The 24905-nt window shown below is 29.7% G+C and overlaps 1 protein-coding gene across 1 annotated transcript in view; it reads right to left on the reverse strand.

Annotated features, from left to right (window-relative positions):
- Positions 1 to 5983: 5983 nt before the first annotated feature.
- Positions 5984 to 24905, reverse strand: part of LOC107436949 (WSCD family member CG9164) — a 28081-nt gene continuing 9159 nt past the window's right edge. Inside the window, exons 2-4 of the mRNA XM_087157665.1 lie at positions 11886 to 12131; positions 7416 to 8435; positions 5984 to 7126 (exon numbers count right to left, since the gene is read on the reverse strand). Of these exons, the coding sequence (XP_087013791.1) occupies positions 8002 to 8435; positions 11886 to 12131 (680 nt within the window). The 3' untranslated portion in view covers positions 5984 to 7126; positions 7416 to 8001. The remainder of the gene's footprint in view (positions 7127 to 7415; positions 8436 to 11885; positions 12132 to 24905) is intronic.

Raw genomic sequence — 24905 nt, forward strand, 5'->3', positions numbered from 1 at the left:
AATCAAAATTATAATGGTCAAAGTTATGGTGGACCAGGAGATAGAGCACTGGCATCCCAATGAGTTGACCCATGTTCAAATCCCAGCAATGGTTGGTCGGTACGAATTTGCTCCTTGCTCACAGTCATATCCTCAGTAGTAGATGAATCATTTGTTATAATCCTTTTGCCGTTGAGTTAACAGTGAGAAGATTTCGTCGTTTGCTTCCTCGCGTAACACAAATGCACGTGAGTTCCATCTAATATTCCTCCAGAAGTCTAGTTTGTATTTAAGTCTGAGTATTTGATAAAGTTTGTATTTGATCAAGATTGACTTGAAGTCCAGTATTTGCGCAAGAGTTCCATTATTTTCTGTGCTGGATCCATTGTTAGAAGGTCACGGACATTGATAATCGTAAGCCCCAAAAATGAATTGGCTGCTTGAGATCAGTTATAAAATGAGATCAGTTATAAAATGGGTTCCTTGGGGTATTCATCCACTTTTCCTTCGAGGTTAATATCTTCCTTACCTGTACTATGCATGATTCTTTATCGCCTTACGAGATCATCGCCAACAAAACCAATTATTTTTATTTTTTGAAATGCCGGATGCTATTTAGGCAAAGTATGAAATAATCGTCCTGATGAGGTTATTATGTAAATGATGTGCATGTTACTGTGCATGACCGGAATCGGTGGTTGTTAACTTTCACCGGTGAATGTTGACAATCAAATTAGTCGCTTTGGTGAAAGTCCGAAATATTTATTACATCCGATTTGATATTAATTTATTCGTGGATATAATTACGTTTATTCGATATTTTAATACTTACTGACGATAGATTAGAACAAACATCAGTGTTTGGAGTATCAGGCAAATGTATACCGGGCAGTGGCACTTGACCTTAAAAAAACATCAGTGTAGGGTATACCCGGCAAATGTATACCGGGCAGTGGCACTTGATCTTAAAAAAATGACACTTAACCAGACCTAGTATGACTAGACGATGTCCGAAATATATACTAGGTACTAGGTCTAGTGCCACTTTTGCTATAGCTTAAATATTTAAAAAAATTAAACAAAGCATTTGAATCAATTTTAAATTGATAACGAAATTATTGCTTTAAAATAAAAATAAAAAATTATAAAAACTGCGCCAGATAAGAGTAATTGAAGTAGTTGCTTTGTACAGCGCATGTGCGGAAAAATTAAAAAAAAAACAAATTATCCAGGTGCATCTAAAAGTGGATGAATATCCCAAGACACCATAAAATGAAATTAAGTTATAATTTTATTTGTAATTATTATTGGCTATAATTTACATAATATTAACGGTTATGTAAGTCTCAATAGTCAGAAAATTTATGAAACTTATAGTATCTTCCAAAGCGAGTGCAACCTATGTAATTTATTCATTTTTACGGAAAGAATGTTAATATCCCTCTCAAAAGTGCATAAGCTGACAAATATTACATTTCTTTACTTGATAACATCCATTGGATTCATGCTAAGTCTTTAGTGAAATCAAATTAACACAATTTGATTTGAAAAATTTATACAAATTGCATAAACATATAGCGTTGTATATTTCTCTAAATATGGCAGTCAAAAACTAAGTATTTGTTTAATTGAAAAGTTTGCCTAACATATAACTATGCAATGGACGCGTAAATGTTTTAATTAAAATTTTGCACTGGGGAACCTTTATTTGTTTTGAAATAAATAGTTTCTTCTTGTGTCGGACTTTAAAATGGTAGCTTACAATGCTTCTGAATCGTGCACTTTTCTAAAAATGGTAGCAAAAATTAAGTTCTTTTTTTAGTAAAAGGGGGCCTAATATATAACGGTAAAATGAACATGTAATAAATTCATTTTAAACATTTTCACTGTCGAACTTTTAATTTTTTTAATAAATAGTTTTGGTTCTCGTATCAATGTCTCTAAAATAATCTATACTTTACTTTTGATTTGTAAAATTTACCACTAGTATTTATTTTACTTTTAGTATTTGTACTACTGTATTTGCATAGAATTCCACTACTGATATTTATTTTAGCATCAATATTGTAATTAATTTATAAATACATCAGTTATTATACTTTTATTATTGCAGTTATAGTTTTTAAAACAAACAAAATCTAATCACATTACAATGTCTGCCGGTCAGTATTGCATTTCGATCATTTGGCCAAAATTAATAAAGTATTCAATAAAGAGTAACAATTGGTATATGTAACAGTTTAGTTAGAGATCAAGTTTTGGTTGTTATAATTATCAATATTATTGTTATTATGAGCTTTTTAATGCTTACTTTATGAAATTTATAGTTTTAAATAAGTTATGAAAGATTTGGTACACTAGAACTCCGAATCAAAGTAAAAAATGAAATTTATTATTCAATATATAGTGTTTCTATTTATAATAAAATTCATGTAATAACAATCAAAGAAAATTTTACAAGTACTATTTTCATAATATTAGTAACGTTTACTTCAAAAAGACTTTGGTAAATGTAATTTTCAGTGTTATTATAAAATGAACAAAACGTTATTTGCAGATATAGTAAGTAAGAATAGTAGGACATTACATAATATCTAGGTAATACATATATGGTTACAAATGATAAAACGTCTTTTTCTGGTTTGGTTTACATGACTGGAACGTCAGTTGAAAGTACATTACAAATTATAAAATGCCATTCATAGCAACACTTATGACGAATGAAAAAATTCGTGAAAGTGCAGTACCTACAAATAAAACGTCATTTGAAGAATAGGTACTTATAAATTGTTATAAGCAAGTGTTTAATATCTACGAAGAAAATGTTATTTTAAAGCACCGTTCGTATTAGAAAAGGGTCGTTTAAATATTACGTTAGTATATTTTTGGCAAAAGAAGCAAAAAGCAAATGCTGACGTTAGAAAATCGCCGCAACAACCCTCACCTCTTTTTTTCCCTTTGCCTTAAGTTGTACAGTAATTATCAAACTTCAATAATGTTAAATTAAATTAAACAAAAAAGTATCTTTTCAGAAAGTAAAATTTAATACTTTTTGATTTAGAAACCTCTTAACAAAATATTTTTCCTAACTTTTTTTTCCCTAAATTTAACTTTTATTTCAAATTTGAAAATTTTCTAAGCGTAATTTTTTTAATGTTCTAAGTGATAATTTTTCGCAATTAAATAAACAAAATTGAAAAAAAAGGATTTAGATGTTTTGCATAAGCATTGTTTACGTCTTGTAATCAAAAATAAGCAAATGGTAAGTGATTACCTAAAAAATTTTTAACCGGCTCCTAAGACGTAGTTCACAAAGTTAAAATTACTTCAACATAAATATATTTGCGGTTACTTTAACCGTATAAATATCCTATTGGTAACTATGAAGTAGACGGATAAACACAGTAGGCTACCTCTATGTACGCAATGTCACAGTTTTGATTATATATATATACAGCCTTTGGTACAGTAGAATAGTAAGCCTTTGGTACAGTATCTGGAAATGACGTTTTATTCGTAGGTGACAGAAGCTGCAGTAATGTGATACATTTTATCGAAATAACACATTAATAATTAGAAGTGTTTCAAAATATCAAAAATACATGCGACATTGATACAACTATATTCAAAAATTTATTTGACTAGACAATCTGGTATCGAACTGGACTACCAAAATGGCGCTTGAGATTCTGATCGAGTCAGGCTGCTGCTTCAGAGTTTCAAGAGAACACTATCTCAGGAAAAACCATTCCTGGCAAATTATGTTTTAGGTATACATTAGTAATTTAAAATTAAAAGTTCAGAGAAAAGTGAGCTTATGTAAGCCTAGAGTTAACCATGACACTTCAAAAGCTGAAGAAACGTCTTTAAAATACAGTCGGACCTCTATTTAACGAAGTCGCTAAATCCCGATAATAAGTTCGTTAGATAGAAAATTCGTTAAATAGAAAATCACCTTTTGAAATACTTAAACGACACAAAACAGGTTTTAAATTCATAAACACTAGACATAATAATTGCCAATTAATATACCTTTATCTTTCAAAATAGTATCTATTTTACAAATTTTAACCATAAAAGAAATCTGCATGGAATGCAAGAATATTACATACATTTTCAACTGAAAGAAGCTAAATTTAAGTATAACATTATATTTGCATTTATTATAAAAGTAATATTAAACATACATTACCACATGCGTTCTTAAGTTTAATTGCTGCTGATAAAATCCGTTAATTTTGTTAAAGTATTTAGTTTGAAATGCAAACAAAAGGGGAAAGGGATTTTACTGCTTTCTCTAAAAGTTAAGTGGCTTCAAAAATCAATTCAAGGGCATTTCACCCATAGAATGCGTTAACAAGTTTAAAATGTTCTGAAATATTTTTGGGAAATAGGAAAAGTGGATTTCAAAGAAAAGTTTGTTAAATAGAAAATTCACTTCGCTTTTTGGAAGCTATTTTACGAAGAAATTTCCAAAATGTCATAAGTTCCTTGAAAAAATTCGCAAAATAGAGAAATTCGTAAAAGGGAAGTTCGTTAAATAGAAGTTAGACTGTATTAAAAATACAAACAAATCATGGCGGGATTACGCAGTGAGAAAGTGATCCTGCAATGGCTAAAATTTGTATTCGAATATTTTGAAAGCCTTTTTTCAGAATTTTAAACTTCAAGGTTTACTTTAAGGTTTGTATGAACTCCCTTTTCTCGAAAAGTGAACTTCGGTGAACCTAGAGTCTCTAATTTAGAGGATCCTTAGGTGAACTTAGAGTAAACCATGATGTATCAAAAGCTGAAAAAATGTAACTTATTATGTCAGGATTACGCAGTGAGAAAGTAATCTTGAAAGTAATCTCTTCTTTCCAGAATTTTAAACTTCAAGGTTTACTTTAAGGTTTGTATGAACTCCCTTTTCTCGAAAAGTGAACTTCGGTGAACCTAGAGTCTCTAATTTAGAGGAGCCTTAGGTGAACTTAGAGTAAACCATGATGTATCAAAAGCTGAAAAAATGTAACTTATTATGTCAGGATTACGCAGTGAGAAAGTAATCTTGAAAGTAATCTCTTCTTTTCAGAATTTTAAACTTCAAGGTTTACTTTAAGGTTTGTATGAACTCCCTTTTCTCGAAAAGTGAACTTCGGTGAACCTAGAGTCTCTAATTTAAAGGAGCCTTAGGTGAACTTAGAGTAAACCATGATGTATCAAAAGCTGAAAAAATGTAACTTATTATGTCAGGATTACGCAGTGAGAAAGTGATCCTGCAATGGCTAAAATTTGTATTCGAATATTTTGAAAGCCTTTTTTCAGAATTTTAAACTTCAAGGTTTACTTTAAGGTTTGTATGAACTCCCTTTTCTCGAAAAGTGAACTTCGGTGAACCTAGAGTCTCTAATTTAGAGGAGCCTTAGGTGAACTTAGAGTAAACCATGATGTATCAAAAGCTGAAAAAATGTAACTTATTATGTCAGGATTACGCAGTGAGAAAGTAATCTTGAAAGTAATCTCTTCTTTTCAGAATTTTAAACTTCAAGGTTTACTTTAAGGTTTGTATGAACTCCCTTTTCTCGAAAAGTGAACTTCGGTGAACCTAGAGTCTCTAATTTAAAGGAGCCTTAGGTGAACTTAGAGTAAACCATGATGTATCAAAAGCTGAAAAAATGTAACTTATTATGTCAGGATTACGCAGTGAGAAAGTAATCTTGCAGTAATTTGTCCACATTTTAATATTTTGAAAAAATTTTCTCAGAATTTGTAACTTTATGGTTTATTTTAAGGTTTATTCATATTTTTTACAAGGTTAAATTTTCCTAAATTTTAAATTGTTAATGTATACGTTAAACAGAATTTGCTATATAGGGTTTTTTCCCCCAGCGAAATAGCGTCCTTTTAAAGTGAAGAGAATCTCCGCATTCATATTTTTTATAAGGTTACTAACAATCGGAATTTTCCACAACTTATGAGCAATAGTTGAATAATTTGTGACCTAAAAAGTAGGTTGATATATGCCTTTATTTATTTCTTTTTTTTCTTCAAAAAACGAAAATTAAAAATTGAAAATGAGGAAACTATTCCGAAAATGGGGCAAGGTGAAATTAGGATAAGAAGAATTCTGAATAATCTACAACCGGAGGTGATATTAAGAGCCGGATTTTTACACAACTTATAAGCAATTAATGTTGAATAATATGCAACCTAAAAAGTCATTTGATATCCTTATTTTCTTTTTTCGCAAACGAAAGTTTAAAACTGAAAATGAGAAAACTATTTCGAAAATGGGGTCAGGGGAGAAATCGGGATGAGAATATTTCGGAATAATCTTGGGATGCTATTGGTGAGAAATTGCGTTTTCCAATATTTCATTGTTACTTAGTCATTTGCCTAATTTTATTTTTAAAGTATGAACTTTTATTTCATTATCATTTATAAACATGGTACGCTAATTGAAGAGTTTTATTTTATGTGAAGTTTTGTTTCTAATTCCTATCATTATCTGGTTGAAACAGGATATTGCGGGAGAAGTAATATTATGTCGAATTTCTAAACCCAATAAGACAATATTAAGAGTTACATGCTCAAAAGGGCTAAATATGCAAATTTTCATGCTTATCCAAATAAATCAGGCTTGAAAGTTGTTTAAATTGACTTTTTAAAGAGCTGACACAATTCTTACGACAGATAATGGAATGAAAAATCAAGAACGTTAAGAGAAAAGAAACAAGAATATTAAAACCAACAGGTGCATTAAAAACAAACAGAATATTAAAAATAAAACAGAAATATATTAAACATTTAAAACACATTTAGTTTCATTATTATATTACTAAAATTTCATAATATTCAGTAAAAAAATGACACTTCCATATAAAAGTTATTATCTTGCTAATTTTAAGAAGCATTTCTTTTTACCATATATTTTCAAAAAAAACTTTTATTTTGAACCATAATATTAGTACCTTGTACCACAATTTGGTACAAATTTCATGGAATCTCATTAGGGCACAAAATTAAACCCTTTTATCGTTAATCAAATTTAAGAAAGTACGTTAGTATGGTTCAATTTCGCACTATCTTCAGCTAATTTAGACTCAATTATGGTTCTAAACTCTTCTAATTTTTCTAACAGTGTACTTGGTCAGGTAATATGTCATACCTGCCAACTCTTCCGGATTTTCCGGAAGATTTTGCTTTCATATTTAAAGTGGTAGTAAATATATACTATTTTTTCTTTTATAAACTTAATTTTTAAATGATTTTGATCACCACTATTCTTACAAAAATTAAGCACATATATTAATATGCGTTACTATCATGGTTGTCAACTTATGTTTGCTCATATACAACGTATTTGTTTGCTTAAAATTAAAGTTTTAATTCCATTTTAATACCACTGGGAAAAATGATAATGGAAGGGATTAAAAGTTGGCAGGTATGATATGTACTGAGGTTTTCGGCAATTTTTTTCCTGGCATGAATGTTGTTTCTGCATAAAATATTAACCCAATGCTGATCATAAATTTCGTTAGTTCCTTAACTTATGATAAAAATTATTTCCCCAACACATTAAGACATTTTCTATAAAGACTGCAACTCATTCAACAACTGAAACTTGTAAGTTGCTCAAAATTTTATAGCTAAATGTAACATATTATGGAAAATATGAATGCAGAGTTTTCTTAAAAGACAACACAGCAGCCTTAAATACATTCCAATGGATTATGATTAGAGATTACCCTATTTTATACAACAAATCAGAATAACACAGATATTCTTAGAGAACATTTCTGTTTATAGCTATATTACCATAAACAGCTTAATTCATTCTAATTATCCATTCTCGTAAATTAGATGAATTTCGCTTCTCAGAAAAACAAAAGATTCTTCCAGAAACGCTTTGTTCTATACATCTTCTATCATCTACTGTTCAACGTACACAAACATATCAGCACAATGATTGAGATCATTCACAAAAATCACATGTATTCAGAAAATAAATAAACGACTAAAGTAAGAGATGAGAGCTCTGTATCAAGAAATAATATTTTGATCCTTATCAACGTAAGTAACTGGAAGTACTGATACATTGGACAAACCATCATCAGCATCTTGAGAAAGTGTTGTATTACTAATATCGAACTTGATACCCTGTTCGTGGTAATAAAGCGCCATTTCTACTATTTTCTTGTAACCCTCAACTATCTTCTTCAGAGAGTCGTCAAAGAGATCAAAGTTTAGTTGTTTCCTGGCCCTGCGGAAGATGCCGTCACGGTTACGGAGCACACACTGGAAGGCATTCCAAGAGACATTCGTGTCCAAGAACTTCAGCAAGTGAATGAGTTGGCTCGGTAGCTCATCGATGATGGTTTCGTATCTCAGTACCATAAGAGGACCTTGGAATTGAAGCCAATCTAAAACACTCTCCATCCAAAGCCGCGAATGAGTTTGAACAAAGTTCACCCATGCTGAAAAAAAGTTTTTAAGCATCAGTTCAAAAAAAAAACGTTAGTTCTATATACAAAGTTTTTTTAGACATTAGTGAAAAATAGATATTAAGTTCAAAAGCAGTAAAAAGCTTGCCGTAGGTAAGGGGCAGTCTCAAGAAAAGTTTTTAAGGCATAATGTTTGATACCCTGATAATTACTTAACCGAGCAATTAGAAAAAACAGTTTCTTCTATTGTTTCCTTTAAGAATTTATTCGGATACTAGCTGTAAATTTTTTTTTTTTAAACTTTTTCTTTTATTCTTTGGAATAATGCTTTAAAGCTTTTTTTTTTAAAATTAGACATTAAGTTGAAAACCAAGAAGAAGCTTGGTGTACGACAGGTGAAATTTTGCCAAAATTGTTTAAGGCATGATTTTTGATACCTCGAAAAATTTTCAACCAAACAAAAAAGAAAACAGTTTCAGTTTCTTTTGTTTCGCTTAAAAACTAATCAGAGTACAAAGATCAAATTTTTTTAAAAAATGGAAAAATAAACATAATTTCTTAAAGTTTTAATCAAAATACATAAAAACTTTGAAGAGTTTGGAAGAAAAATGAGTGTTTAAAGAATTAGAAAGGAGGAGATCAGAATGAGTTTTAACAAAAGTCTTCTTACAAATTATTTTTAACAAATTATTTTGAACAAATGAATTTTAGCAAATGAATTTTAACAAATGATTTTTGAATATTAAACTCAAAACTAATAAAAAGGTTGGCCAAATGTTTTTAAAACATGATTTTTGATAATCTAAAATTTTTTTTTAACCAAACAATAGAGGAAACAGTTTTTTTTTATTGTTTCATTATCAGGTCACCAAAGAACAAATTTTAAAAACTAGAAAATATTGTCCGGATTTAGGAATAATATCTTAAATTTTTACTCGAAAAATTTAAAAACTTAAGTCTATGAGCTGATTAAAAATTTAAAAAGTTTCGTTGATAAATCACTCCTGATTTTCGCGGCGAACATAAATTTGGAAAAATGATGCATAATTTCTTACAGATTTGTCAAGATATTAGGGGCTATTTTTGATAGCCACAGTTGACAATACAGAAAATCTTGATTTTTTAGAGACTTAATAAAAAACATCCCCAACTTTTTTCTTTATTTAAAATTTAGATTCAGATTTTTAAGAAAAAACATTCTTAAAACAAACCTTTCTAAACAAGAAAACTTCAGTTTATGAAAGGTTGAAATAAATTTCGAAACATTTTAATAAAAATAATTACCAAAATGCGCATGACTCTTTGCCAAGGTTATCTGGAAAGTAATTTTCCCCTGATTCAAAAGAGAAAAAAAAGAAACAAAACATATTTACCTGCAAAGATTCATTGCAAAAGATACAGTAATATTTCATTTGTTTCTCAACACAGGAACTAGCGTAACTGTAACACTTGCCAAACTGTGAGATAAATTTTTCTAGTTGAGTATCACAGGAGTTTGCCTCTTGGGGATGGAGCCAGATCATTGGAAGCTAGATCGGGAGAATAGGGTGAATGTCAAACACCTCTTTAGGGTGGAATGCAAATACCAGTAAAACTTCTGTAGCTTCAGCGAACAAATTTCTGAAGCTTTCATTGAGTTCTGCTCTTACTCATGTTCTATCTGACAGAACTTTTCCACAGCAGGCAGCTCTAGCACGACTGTTTCATTCCCCAGTGGCAGACTCGACTCCTATGACATTCGACTGCAAAAACTTGCTCCACATTATAGAGCTGTCGAAGCCAGAGATTGAACAACATTATTGAGTGGAATAAATCAATCGTCATAATTTTGTGGTTGTGAATGGCAACTAGTTGTTTGCACTGTTCCTATTGGACGATTCGTATTTCCATTTTAATCGAAACTTATTCCTATTGGTCCATCAGTAACTGATTGATCATTGATGGATTTTTAGTGGACAGGGAAACGAAATGAAGCCAGCTTAGACATCTCTATGAACAATATTATAATCCTGTAGTTCTTATGTGGAAAAGTGGCGGAAATATTACTGTATCTTTTGCAATAAATCTTTCCGGGAAATAGTGTTTTATTTCTCTTCATAAGCTGAGAGAAACTTAGATCTCTCATAGACTTCATCATATTTAACAGAGTGCTAGCCGGAAAAAAAATCATCGAAGATGAAAGCTATCTTAAATAATAAGACCAAGGTTTGAAAAATACAAATAATGTTTTTTTTTTGTTGTTAATTTTAAAGTTTTTCTGTTAAATACCCCTTGATACTTCAATGTTCTTTTCACCTTTTACTTCTCAATTTCCTTCCCTTCTGCTTTTGTGAACTAATTAGCTTGAAATTCGATATTATTCTACTATCTTGATTACGTAATGTAATTAGGCTCATGCACTCTTGATAGCAACGTTAATCTTTACAATCAAAATCAAGCAGGAAATACTTGCAATATTGATAGATAATTATGAAGGAAAAAAAATGGCTTTACAAGAATTTTTATAGTCATAAGAGCCCATATGATAAAAATATCTGGGGAAATGTTTTGATTTTGGAGTTATTTCAAAAATATAAATTTAAGCAGAGAAAATTAAAAAATATAATCAAAATCTTTTAATGAAATCCATATAAATTCTTATTTCATACAATACGTTAAATCAACTAATATTGCAAAATGTTTAGCACCCATTATCTACAAAACATGTCAGGAACGATGACAAGTAATCTTGTAAAGTTTTCCAGATCCAATTACTCTGATCTTTCATTTTAAATAAGGGCGGCGGGGAGCTTTATAAAATTTACTAATTTTTTCTGAATTTTGTGTTTCCATTTTTCAGGTAAATGCTGGATCACTAACTAATAATAAATGCATCTATTGTCCATTTTTTATTCCTTTTTTACATTTCAAATAACATTCACGAAATTATACATGGTGCCCATCCGAGAACTGACTAATTTCATAACTAAAAATCTCGGATGCAAAAGATGATAGAGGTATGAAAAAAATGGTATGTTTATTCTGAAAGCTGTACATTTTTTTGAGCAGAAATTTTGGAGTTTAGTTATAAAAGTTGCTAAAAGATGGCGATGCATTCTGAACAGCGTTCTTAAAAATAATGCAAGTACTGTAGTACCTTAATTTAACTTGTGATATTCCAGTTAAAAAAAAAAACCGTATTCATGATGCTTAAAATCCCTTACCAGGGACGACAACATCCTTTCAAGTTTTAACGCTTTAACTGATTTCTCTGATCATCAATGGTGCCATCTGTTGGAAATTTTTGTTTTGTTGGAAATTCCACATTTTCTGTATAAAATTTTTGCAGCTTTTACAATAAACATACCGTTTAATTCCTTTATAACCCTTTATTTTCGAGATTTTTAATTTTGAAATTAATCAGTTCTCCACTGGACAATCCGCAGCAAAGAAAAACCTTCTTTACCAATACGAATAACATTTTGAAAAAACAGTTGCTATTACCATTTCCTTTGTGGAATTTTTCTGGTGAAGCATGTCCTACGTGACCACCAGCTCGTCTGTTGAATTCAGCCACAAGTGCACCATAGGGATCTCTGATGAGAAGGACGGCCTTTTGAAATTTAAGTCTCGTAGCCTCTCCCCATTCGTGGGTTTTTATCAACAGCACTGAGCCATTTGCAATACTCTCTGCCGGAAATCCATTGCGCTTCAATGAATAGTCTCTATATACACTTCCGGTCAGGTAACCTTAAACGAGAAATTAAAATGTGTATTATAAATAATATTTTGTGCTATAAATTGAAACTATTTCGCAGTATATTAGAGAGACCATGTTACCTAGTGCTCTATAAATGACCAACAATTTGAAAAATCAATTAACGAAAAAGGAAAGGATGCGCTGTTTCTGTTTAGGAAACCAAACATTTATTCCCACTATGCTACAAAATTAGTTACTAAGTTTGTCAAAAGAGGGCAATGCCAACTCCTAATAATTACAAAGCAATATTTTTCAAACTACCCGCATAACCACAATTGATAGCAACGACGTGCCGAAATCTCTGGGCAAAATCAGAAGATGCCCATGCAACTATTTCACTAGAATGGTCTGACATGGAACATAAAAACTTTTTTTAGATTTCCTGAAAGCAGTGCCATCTTTTGTAGAAAATTCAAACTATACTTGGAATTTAGTAGAAATTTACTTTGGTTTTCTATCCTAAACAGAACGCAATAAACCTGGGATGCATTTCTCCATTTATTTTTCTTCAACTGCTTAATTTTAAATCGTTGGTCTATTTTAGCACATCCTGTATATTCAATCTTTTCATGTGTTTATTCTACATTTTGTTTATGTTTATTTACAAATTTCGTATTTTTATGATTTCAGTATGTCATACTTGGTATAATTTTTTTGTATTTCCATTTACCCTTTTTCGATAAAATTGTATATTTTGTATGAACACATAATTAACGTATGTTGTTGACTATTGCAACACGAATATGTACTTATTACATAGAACTTTCTCTGGCCTGTACCATATGAGCAGGTCTTAACTTAACCCCTTGACATACGAAGACGTCTGGGAGACGTCATTTGTTTCTTATCTCAAAACAATAATTGACGTGTCTCAGACGTCTTCAACACAGAGATGCCAACTTGCTTCAGACAGCAAATAAATATCTTAAAGTGGTAGTTTATCAATTGTGATTCTTGGTTTAATAAATTCAATTTAGTAGTTTTTTTATCCACCACTATTTCTGAAAAATTCGTAGGCTTATATAATTCACCACTCTAAAGTAGTTATGTCCTTTTAAAAAGCAAGCAAAAATAGTCAAATATTTGCAAAATTTAGTTTGTAGTTATTTACCGTTTTTTTTAAAAATTATTTTGGCGTGTCCGAAGCAGTTGGCATCTCTTTCAGCATTCCGTTACGAGTTATTGCTTACAGTGCAATCAAAGATCTTTTCTATATCAAGAAATTAATAATTCCGCACAGTTTAGAGTTTGTTTAATGATATGTCAAGGGGTTAGTTAAAGCAATATCATAGTGATAATATTGTAAAAACTCCTTAAACAGCGAGATTGGAAAGCTTTGAAAGATAATTTTTAATCAAATATAGAAAGAAAATAACCAATCGGAAACAAAGAATAAAAATTTGCTCGTGTACTAACTTCATTAAGATCTAACTTTCTGTTGAAATTTTTAGTTTCTCATTTCGAAACTTTTCAGAGGTTTTGTGTACCAGTGTATCTAATTCCATTAAAAATATAAAATGATATGGTGGGGTCCGCTTGATGAAGAATTCGAACGGAAACATTCAAAATTATGAAAAACTAAAATTTAAAAAAAATCATTGTTATTGGCAAAGAAAGATCTAGGCTATAAAGCTTTTTCAAAATTTCAATGTTTCTAATTAAATAGACACTGTGGGTTTAATACTCTATAGATTTTTGTTGTGATCTATTGATGTTCTAAGACTATCGAGTTAAGAGTTTTCTTACTTTAATCATATTTTTCATATACATCAGTTATTAGTTAAAAATTGTGCAAGATATTTGTAGATACTCTTTTGATGCTTTTTTTTAGAGGATCTAGTTGCACTTGATGACTGCAATTTTGAAGCAACTAAAAAAGACAAGGTTAGGACCTTCAAGAAAAAAATGTGTACCAACTTATTGAAATCTTTTCCATTAAAAACTCAATTTTTTTTCAAATAATTAAAATTGATATATATATAACACTTTATTTAACATTAAATACATATTGAAACTTATGTATGTAGCTTAGGAAAATTTATAATCCATCATACAATTTTTAGCGAAGTAATATTGCAAAGTAATAATCAATCTGTTGCAAATTAATAATTTTCAAATTTAAAATTTGTCATTTATTTAGTAATATGATTAAAAAAAATTAAGAAAGTAAAATAATTCTTCTAAAAAAGGTTTAAATGAGAACAATTCTCTTCATAAAAAAATTTTAATTAAAAAATGCAATAAAAAGACTTAAGTACTTTGCTACTAAAATAAAGCAAACGGGAGTAACTGGAAAAAAAAAGAAAAGTAAACTTTTAACTAAATCTTAGAAATAAAGAAAAAAGTTAATTTTCTCCTACTTCAAGTTTAAAAAAAAAAAAAATAGGGAGAGAGAAAATATTTCCTTAGTTATTCGCTTGTGAGTAAAGTTGTTAAAATAAAAACAATGGCACAAAAGATAGATAACAATAAATTAAATCAACTTTTAGAATATAAACTTTGTATTATTTTTAAAGAACTGAAAAAAAATCTTTAAGTCATCAAAAGTTATTATTTATTGTTACTGATGTTCATCAGTTCTAAATCATTCTTTTTTTACCCCACGTATTTGTATCTTTTATCCGCATTCGAATCTAGAATTTGAAGAATAATTGCAATAATAAAACAAACATCAGAAAAAAATATGGTTATAACACTTTTGTTTGCCTTGAAATGACTTTGAGATATTTGAGGATTCGTTAACAAATATTACTGATTATAATAAATTATTATTACTATTATTATTGATATTTGGCATGTAAGTGAGTTAATTGGTGAAGCAACTTATAACATATCTTGTAGTTCAATTAAAAATGTAAAACAATAATTAATTATTGTTATACAGCACCAAGGTATAATTTTATATGAAAGTATATGTTTACAAAAATTAAACGAACGGATAATTATTTTTCGATTTCCGAGTAAATTTTAAGGGAATTGAAATAAAACGTTATTCATACAAAAATAATCAAATGATAAGAAAACATAATGCACGGAGATGCCAATTAGCTCTCAGAAGTACAATAAGAAGTACCGTTACCAAAATTCAAATTAGCGCAGTTTTAAGGTGTTTTACAATTTAATTTTATTTAGGTATATGCCTGATTGTGAGGCCATTTTCGGCATTACATATTTCCTAGCCTTTCTTAATTTCATAAATTTAATTTTTTTATGCATTCTTGGTCCTGTTATAATAAAATTGAATCCATTATTGAATTTTATGTCATTTTATAAAGAGCGAATGCAAATATTTCAATAATGTTACGTATAACTTTTTATTTCAATACATGCGTGTTTTATATTACTTCTGCTTCAATTTTAATACATAAACCAGTACTATTCTTTAATAAAATTTTACAAAGTTTTACTGACATTTTAAATTAAAATAAGATAATATATGACAAAAAATAACTAATGGACCGTAATGGAGAATCCAAAAATTAACTCTCAAAAAGCACGTGTTTACTCAAATTTAATGCCATGCGTTTATAAAATGTTTCGAAACAGTGACCAGAAGTTGCTATGCATGCATCTATGCATATAACGAGAAAAGGGTTAACGAATATTTAGAAAAACACCAGGCATATCGTGCACTTTCCCTTAGGTGGTCAGAAGTTCTGTGAAGAAGTCTTTTGCAGATTCAATTAAGATCCCATGCTAAGAACTTTTAGCTATCCCCACAAACAAGAATTCGACAGATAAAAGATTTACAGAGCGTGGTGGCCTAACTAAATCACCAATCTCGAAAACAAAATGCACAAGCATCTTAAATATTTTCCAAAAAATTCCTAAAAATCGTTGTTTTTTTTTTTGGATGTGTACAACAATTACTTCTTTATATCTATAATAATAATAAAATTGATATTTTGTCAGAGTGTGTGTCCCTCTTATAATTCCAGAACCGTTTGTGTTAGCGTCCCGAAATTTATACAGTGGATAGAAGAGACTTTTAATCCTGATCCAGACTTTTGAAGTTATACTTCTTATGCGACTTCCAACAAGGTTGCGTTAAACGTTTAACGCTACATTTTTATTGGCCGGGAAATCACGTGGTAGGATCCAGTTTTCCCTCATTCATTTCCATATTGTTTTGGTTCTCACTAGCATAAAAATAATAAAAGTATTGTTTTTCTATAAATATTTCTGTAGTTTGTTTTGATACACATATAATTTAATAGGGAACAGGAAAAAGAGTCGTTGAATAGAACTAGTGATCCTTCTACGACTGCTGATTCTTCTACAATTAACGTCGCAGGTTACGAAGTTTAACTTCTTCCGCGCGGAGGGACTCCACGCACTTTTTTTTTCTTTTCTCTTTTTTCAATAACCCTTAATCTAATATGTATGAAATAAAGTAACGGTAGTAGTAAAGAAAAATAATAAAATTTTCGCGACTTATTAAACTATTCTTATTTAAAAGAGTAGCAATAAATAGATTAATTAATAAATATTTAGTTTTCAACTTTTAATTTAACAAAATTTTGTTTTAAGATACTAATTTATTTTATATCATATTTCATGGAGTTTTATATCATATTATAATTTATTTTATGGAGTCAAGCATTAAAATATAATACTTTGTTTTAAAAGACGAGTCAAATAAAAACTAAACTTCTATTCAGTGTGCAAGAGGATGGTATAGTTTATGAGAGTATTAGTGGGCAAACTGAAAACTACCATTATTAAATATTATATCTGTCAGATAATATTTAATAATGGTAATGTAGCATTTAGTAGTGTAGATTGGCAATAATTGATGCGCACATCCGTGTGAAGTTGCATAGTCACTCTGTGAATACTTAAGACAATAAAAGAAGATGCCAAGAACAAGTGGAGAGACAATAAATAATGAAAGAAAAGAGAAAATTCTAAAAATTGTCTTGATTTTGTAAATTAAATAAATTATTTCAAATATGAATAACTGTTTATCTTAGACCTAAATAACTGCAAAGAAATGCAAATTTGAAAAAAAAATTGTTTGGAAGTTAACTGTGTTAGGGCTATTTTACCTTTAACGCAGAAAAGAAATATGTTGTATTTCATAAGCATAAATTATTAAAATTCTAAATACAATATTTCTCACTTATTTTGACCTAAATAAATACAAAATAATAAAAAAGAGCATGAAAATTACGTTTAATAAAAATTCTACGTCAAAGGGTTCATAAAATCAAGATAACTCTATTTTTCGCATACGCCAACAGTTTAAACTTTCAGAAACTCCACCTAATGTATCAAAAATCAACACAACCTCCGTCCTATTTGCCTAATTAACACTTTCTGTAAAACCTAAACTACATTTGATAAACCACTTCTGTGCCCGAAAGAGATAAAAATGAAACTGAAATCGTGAAATAAACGAAGCGAAATAACTAACTAAGATAAATGATAAGTCACGCCTATTTTAAAACTTTTCTAAATTAAATGCATTAGAGGAATAACAATCCGAATATCAGATAATTTGTTATTTTCGCTAGAATGAATTCCTCAGCTGAAAATGTGTGAACGGTCATGGATGATGTGTGATAAAATACCTATTACACGCGACTTTAAATATCACAGGTCATTATAAGCGCTAATGCAAAATTCTTTTTATCCCTATTAACATCCAATGCATTTGAAGCACATCATTTTTTAAGCCATTCATTATTCTCACAGAAAGAAGTTTTGAAAGCAAATTATCCGAATTTCCAAATAGCTTTCCGGCGCCAAATAGTTCACCGAAGTTAATAGAAATTAATTTTAAACCATCTGTATTAGTTAGGGACATTCTTTCTCTGCATCTGCGTAGACGCCACTTTGGCTATGGCTAGAATAGACTTCTAATAAGTCTCATAAATGTTGATCTAGACAGAATGCATATTTCTGGCTTAATTATCAGTTTTCGATAAAGGGAAAAGATAGACGTTTAATATTGAAGCGCTAGTTTTGATTTAATATTTAATTTCATTACAGCCGATCCAACTTTATGGGTATACGACAACGAATGTTCAACTCCGTAGCCTTGTAATTTTGAACCCAATCCGGAAGACTACTGGATCGAGTTTCTTTTGATGGAGCTAACCCGCATTTGCGTTACATGGAGCGGAAGACCACGAGAACCTCCCACGGTTAGCCTGATGGCAAGGGGACTCTAACCCATGATCTGTCTACCACTGAGGATATTTCACGTCCGCACTGTGGTCGGTGCAAGCCAAATGCGGAATTTGTATAGACTGGGATTCGAACCCGTTTCGCCTTATTGGAAGGCGAACGCTGTATCCCCTGAACCATCGCGGCTCTGATTTTATATTTACATTAAACTTGACTCGGTTTTTATATTTTACCACGCGACAAAGCCTCCTGCTCGCTCCCGCTCACCAACCCCAAAGATAGCTACGCAATAATTTTTGTTTCTTAGCATAGAACAGTTTTTCCTGCCGAAGTTAAAATTATTCATTTAAAATATATGTACTATGAAGAATTTTGTTTGCTTACGCTTGTGCCCCCCTTCCCATGTTTAACATCTATTTTTCAGAAATAAATGTTCTAGACAAATTTGATTGGTAAATAGTATGAGAGATTTCGTATTATTCTTATTCATTTATGATTCTATTAAAATCTATTAGTGAACATAAATCAGTTTGCTGATTAGTCACTTAAAAAAACATTTAAAATTAAAGATATATTTTTATTACAAGTTTGGTGAATTCACAATCGTAATTTAAAATTTTCGTTTACTGATATATTAAATGCAATTTGCGCATGAAGCTGATAGTTAAGCTTCTTAATAACTTAACAAATCTCTTTAACGGTGATTTATAACAGCTAATTAGTGTAATTTACATCAAAAAACAATTATTGCAAAACTGTGAATAAGTTTAGACACCAATTATTAAAAGTTATTATTAAAAAATAAATGAAGTGTAACAAGGTAATATCGTAGAATCATGTTATGATAAAGAAACAAATCTTTTTGTTTCAGACTCTTTAGAAAACAATCTTTTCGAAAAGAATCAAAATAAAAACTTTGCAGAAAAGAATAAGAAAAATAAATATTGAAGGTAAATATCTTTTAAATTTAGGATACAAAAATATTTGAAAGGAAAACAATACCTTCATGACTTTTATTAATTTAACGCTGATGACAAAGGGGATCCTACCTTGTGATTTTCCGACCAAAAAAATTTACCGACAACAATAGAAAACTACAACGCCATCATTAATTTTTTTTTATATAGAGTTAGAAATTCTAAAGCTTTTGATATGCAGACGATGCATTAAGCTTAACTTATATTTATTTATTTTACTTTTACGCAAACGATAAAAAAATCCAAAAATTCCAAGAGTCGAAAACTTTAAAGAGTTTAAAAGTTTGTTGAAATATTGCCTTGGGGGAAATATTGCTAAGTATTAAGAGAAGTAAGCTATTTAATTTACCAAATAGCTTTCCAGTTCCAAATATTTTGCCAAAGTTCACTGAAATTAATTTTAAACTATCCGTATTGGTTTAGAGACATTCTTCGTCTGCATCTACCAAGATGCCATTTTAGCTGGTCTTAAAATAGAATTCTAATAAGTCTCATAAATGTTGACTTAGAGCAATCACATATTTGCTGGCTTAATTATCAAGTTTTGATGAAGTGCAAAGTTGTTTACGAAATCTAATATCAAACAGCTAGTTACGAATTTAATCTAGCGCTAAAATTGAATCTGGTTTTCTAATTTCAATTTTAATGTTATAGTAGCTAGGATTCGATCTGTTTAATGTTTATCTTATTTTAAAAATATGCAATGAGAGATATTAAATAAATTTAAAATGTATATTCCCAGAGAACAGTAGTTTTTTTAAAAAATAGGATATTTCTTTGTATGTTTGTTTATGGTGTTATTTTACTGAATTCAATTCAGAGTTCGTAGATGAAATATGCAGCTTAAAATCCCATAAATGCTTTCTTGTTCATGTCGCTGAAATTTTTGATTTTATTTATTTATTTTTTTTAATAAAACATTCTTCAGAAGGTCGTCAGAAATATATACAGAATGTTCCATTATTGGACGCCTGCAAGTGGCGTCATCGCAGGAAATTCGTGTCATTCGTCGATTCAGAAGCTAATCAAGTTCGACATACGGGAGGCGTCGCTTACAGGTATCGAAATAAATCTTATTTAAATCACATCGTTAGGCGTAATCACTTCACTTCTTTTTGAGTAACAAGTACCCAACTACCAAACTAAATCGACATCTTCAGAATCCTTTTCAAAAATAAAGTTACAAAAAGTATGCACATTAGAAGTCAAAAATTTATGGTACTTTCAATATAAATAATTGGAATTTCAACTTATTTATGTGTAATAATTTTTAATGAAGGTTGCAAAAGCTTGTTGATAGTTTTGGAACAATTAGAACTAAATGTAGGCCCAACAGCCAATGAATATGCTCAAAATGAAGATGACCACAGAATTTAAGCCGCTATTCTAAAAGCATATGCGCCACCTGAAGGTAAACCGACAAGAAAAAAGGCTAGAGTTGCACTTGAAACTGCTGAAAATGACAAAAAAAGAAGCATATTATGGGCTTGGTATTGTAGTTAGTTGCAAAATTTTATGTATTTATATGGATTACTGATAGGAAAACTTTAAAATCAATTTTCTAGAAAATATGCTTCTCGCATTTGCTGCGTCTCTAACTAGTGCAATTTTCAATCAATTTACTTCAAATTTTGACACAATGTTCACAATAAGTACAGTTTTTGTCTCAGTTATTTTTCAATTAGCATATCATACTAATAACACACTAATAACATAATAATTAATATATCATACTAATAACATACTGGTTTGGAGTAACTTATTGTATGTCATTTTTTTAATGATTTTTTTCAAAACACCGCCATTTTATGAGAATTTTTTTTTTAATTCCTGTAAGCAACGAATGTAGTTACAAAAAAATCAAAATGGAATCAAAGTTGGATGGGTTTTTTCCCAACTTATGAGTACAGCAAGTTGTGGATATTTAAAAAATAAGTTATGAACATTTTATTATGCAAGCGCTATTTTTGTAAATTCTTTTAATACGATAAAATGAAGATTAAAATATGTACAGTGAGATAAAAAAAACTGTATTAAGTTAATCAATATTTTTGTGAAATTCATTAAAAAAGTCCTTTCTGTTTACAGGTTTCTACTGTGTTGTTCCCCCCTAAATATTAATTTGAAACTCTTAAAATGGATACATTTTTAACATTATTTTTGACAAGTATACTAAAAATACACAAATAAGAATAGCCTTCATATCAGAAACATCGCAAATAATAATTTTGATAATTTTTGAATGCGATATAATTATGAGGGCTGATAAATTTTAATTGGGTAAAGAAAATATTGCACAATGTAAAAATATTAGCTAGTTAAATTGAAAAATTAATATAGTGAAATTTTTTTTTGGACAATACATCGTTAAACTAAAATTTGGCACTTAATGGTTATTGTTACCAATATTCGGTTTGGCGACAGATAAGAAAAGTTGAGGTTCTTTTACCAATAAGAACCCATTAATAATAAACTTATTCCAAGAAACCATCAGCTTGCTGCTTTTTTTAAGATAACTCCTTATGTCCATCTCTCTTAAAATCTCTCTCATAATGCATTCGCAAAAATATTGTTCCTTAAAATTTTTTTCTTAATCTCATGAACAATTTTAGTTTTATGAAAACATTACCCTATTTTAAAACTAAAAAAAAATCGCGATTAGTTGATTCAATTTTTCCCGATAACGAAACCGGGATCATTTGAAAATGATTTGCAAAAAAAAGATAAGTAAATAATCTGCGACAAACTACAGCCTATGGCACTATAATTTAAAGTTCTTTTTTATTCTTTTTACCTCTACTGCGATAAAAAAGTCCAAAAATTCTAAGCGTTGAAAATTTAAAAAGAATTGAAAGTTTAAAAAAATATTGCTTAGTGAGTATATTTTAAGAGAGGTTTGATGGCTTTTTAAGTACTTTTTAATCAATTTAAAAGGAAAAAAATATATGATTAATGTTGGTGCAGCATAAGTCATAATATCGATTGATATTACGGAGAAAAACATAATTATTCTGTAATGTTCACAGAGTCATAAAAATGCATATTGTATAAGATACTATAAACGAAAATATTTTGAAGAAGCATGAACTAAAAACGTTAAAACACGCAACTTTCATATTAAATTCTCTGTTCTCCAAGAAGTTAATTTGCTCTAATTGTATGGAAAGGAGCATCACAATAAAGTTGGGCATTTGTGTACTTTAATATTCTTCGGAGGCGCAGCGCCAGACAATATTTTGTACGAGTTGAGACAATATTTTTTACAGGTTTATCGTTTAAGAATAATATTTTAAGATCGTGATCGAACTTTCTAAGAGCAACTTTTTTTTTAAAAAAAAATCAAACATGGTTGGATACTTCACATTTTTAGATTCGTTGAAGTAAAAAATTATTAGAAACATTGTTTTTTTTTTCTAGTTTCGTGAAAAACTAACTTTTTCCAGAGTTTTGGGTGAAACACCACAGCTCTCACAAAAAGAACAACTTTAGTTTATACTTCAACTCACAACGTCACTTTAAACACCCGAATTCTAACGATACTTTTTTTCGCAAAAATAAAAAAAACACTTGTCTAATAGTTTTATATAAAGAACATAATCTGAAAATTTCAACAAAATAAAAAATTTCAAGCATTCAATCTTGACCGATTTTTTTTATTTCTCTCTTAATACAAAGAAAAATGTTCAGAAAGTACGATATTCGATTTAAGTAACCAGATAATTTTGAAAGGTGGCCAAGCAGGTTGCCAAAGGCGGCTAGCATAATAACAATACATAAAAATGGCTTCGGATATTTTCACAACATAAATCCTACAGTTTAGTGTACGTTAGAGTTATAAAATAAATATACACATCAATTTAATTAAAACAAAAAAGTTATTTACTTATTTTTAATCACTATTTAAAATTCCATCCAACTAGTAAATTTAAGCTAACAAACTTCAACTCTGTAAACCATCTTATTTTAAACCACACTCATCAAACCAAGAATTTCAGAGTTGTTTAAGTTAAACTAATTCCGCATTTGTGTAGCATATATACGAAAAAACACAGAAACCGATCCCGGTTAGCCCTATTGCAATGAAAACAAGAAGCTATCTATCACAGGAATAATTTATGTCTCTTGTGAGGTCAGAGTGTAGTGATAGTTTGTAGTATGAACTAAACATTGACGAAATTAAAAAAGAACAGCACTTTAACCATTAAGTCATTGATCTAATAAGCTAAGCTTTAAAATTTCTATTTTTCCTGATGAGATTAGAAAGTCGATGAGCATCACATAGGATTTTAATAGATACATTTATAAATAAAATAAGATGGTATAAATAATACCATTCAAGATGTGAAAAAAAGTTTTTAAATACAATCATGTATACATATTTTTACAACGGTACTTAATCCTGATAACATTGGGTGACAAATTTTTTGTTGCACTTATACAAACACATAATCTTGCCGAATTGGAATGTGGGAATTTCAAATCTGAAATTAGTTTTGCTCCTAAAGCTACAGATTTTTTTAAAAAGATTACATGTTTTGCACTTTTTTTGTCGAAATGTGCAAGCTTGAAAACATTATACACAACAACGTTCATCACCAGAGGTAAATTTGCATAAAAACTCATGCCCAGCAATGTCATCGTACGCTGTTAGAGACGCTTTCTTATTATGACCTATTCAGAATCACACGTAGAAACAGTTCATAACAGGGGAAGCACCTCTAGCTGCGTAAGACGACATATCTAATTACGGGTTTTTATGAAATTTTAATACTTGTGATGTGCCCTAACTCCCCTAGAAGTTTTTCTCAACATTTATGTTACCCTCTGTTTTATGTAACGTTTTAAACTTGTACATTTTAATAAAAATAAACTTAAAATGTCATTTGAAATTTTAAAAAAAAACTGTTGCTTGGAGAGAGGCACCGATTGCAGATTTAAAATCAAAATCATGAAAATATCCAAAATCTGTTGGAAAAAATCTTATGAAACAGAAAAAAAAGCGTTGCCCAGAGTAATTAAGCGTTATGTTTATTTTATGCTCTTAAAACGTGCCCACGGCACTTGTATTTTAGATGTGAAATTTTTTTGAACTATTGACAAGTTTTAGCTACGTTTATTTTTTAAATACCTAAGAAAGTACTTGTTCAATTATGTGTTTTGTTAACATAAATATTTCATTTCATATTTATCAGTTTTTAATAACGTTTTGCATGAAAATGCAAAAAAAAAATTATTTTCCAAAACAAATTATGTAAAATATTGTAGATCATTCTTTAACATCCATATTGAATGTTTCTGAACAATACGCTTAATTTGAATACAGTCTATGAAAGAATGGTGTAACATCCTTAGTGTCCATATCTGGCAATAAGTTTTCATGGAAGACAGACTCAATTTAAATTATCTTTCGAAAATTCCGAGTCTGGAGTATTTTTATTTCTCAGTTTCTGTTCGTTGTATAAAGCATCATTCAAGGGACACAAAGAAAGTCCCATTTCTCCTCATAGACTATCAGACGGCCCACATTCTGAAACGGATATTGAAAAGACCAGCCATTAACCCTTTTCAGAAGGTTCAGCCAACGTTAAAAGTAAGGATAAATTGACGAATTGGGAGATCGTCATGACTGACACTATTCATCAATTTTCTGTGACA

The sequence above is a fragment of the Parasteatoda tepidariorum genome, chromosome 2 (assembly GCF_982258835.1).
Source record: "Parasteatoda tepidariorum strain Cologne lab strain chromosome 2, Ptep-v5.0, whole genome shotgun sequence".
NCBI lineage: Eukaryota > Metazoa > Arthropoda > Arachnida > Araneae > Theridiidae > Parasteatoda > Parasteatoda tepidariorum.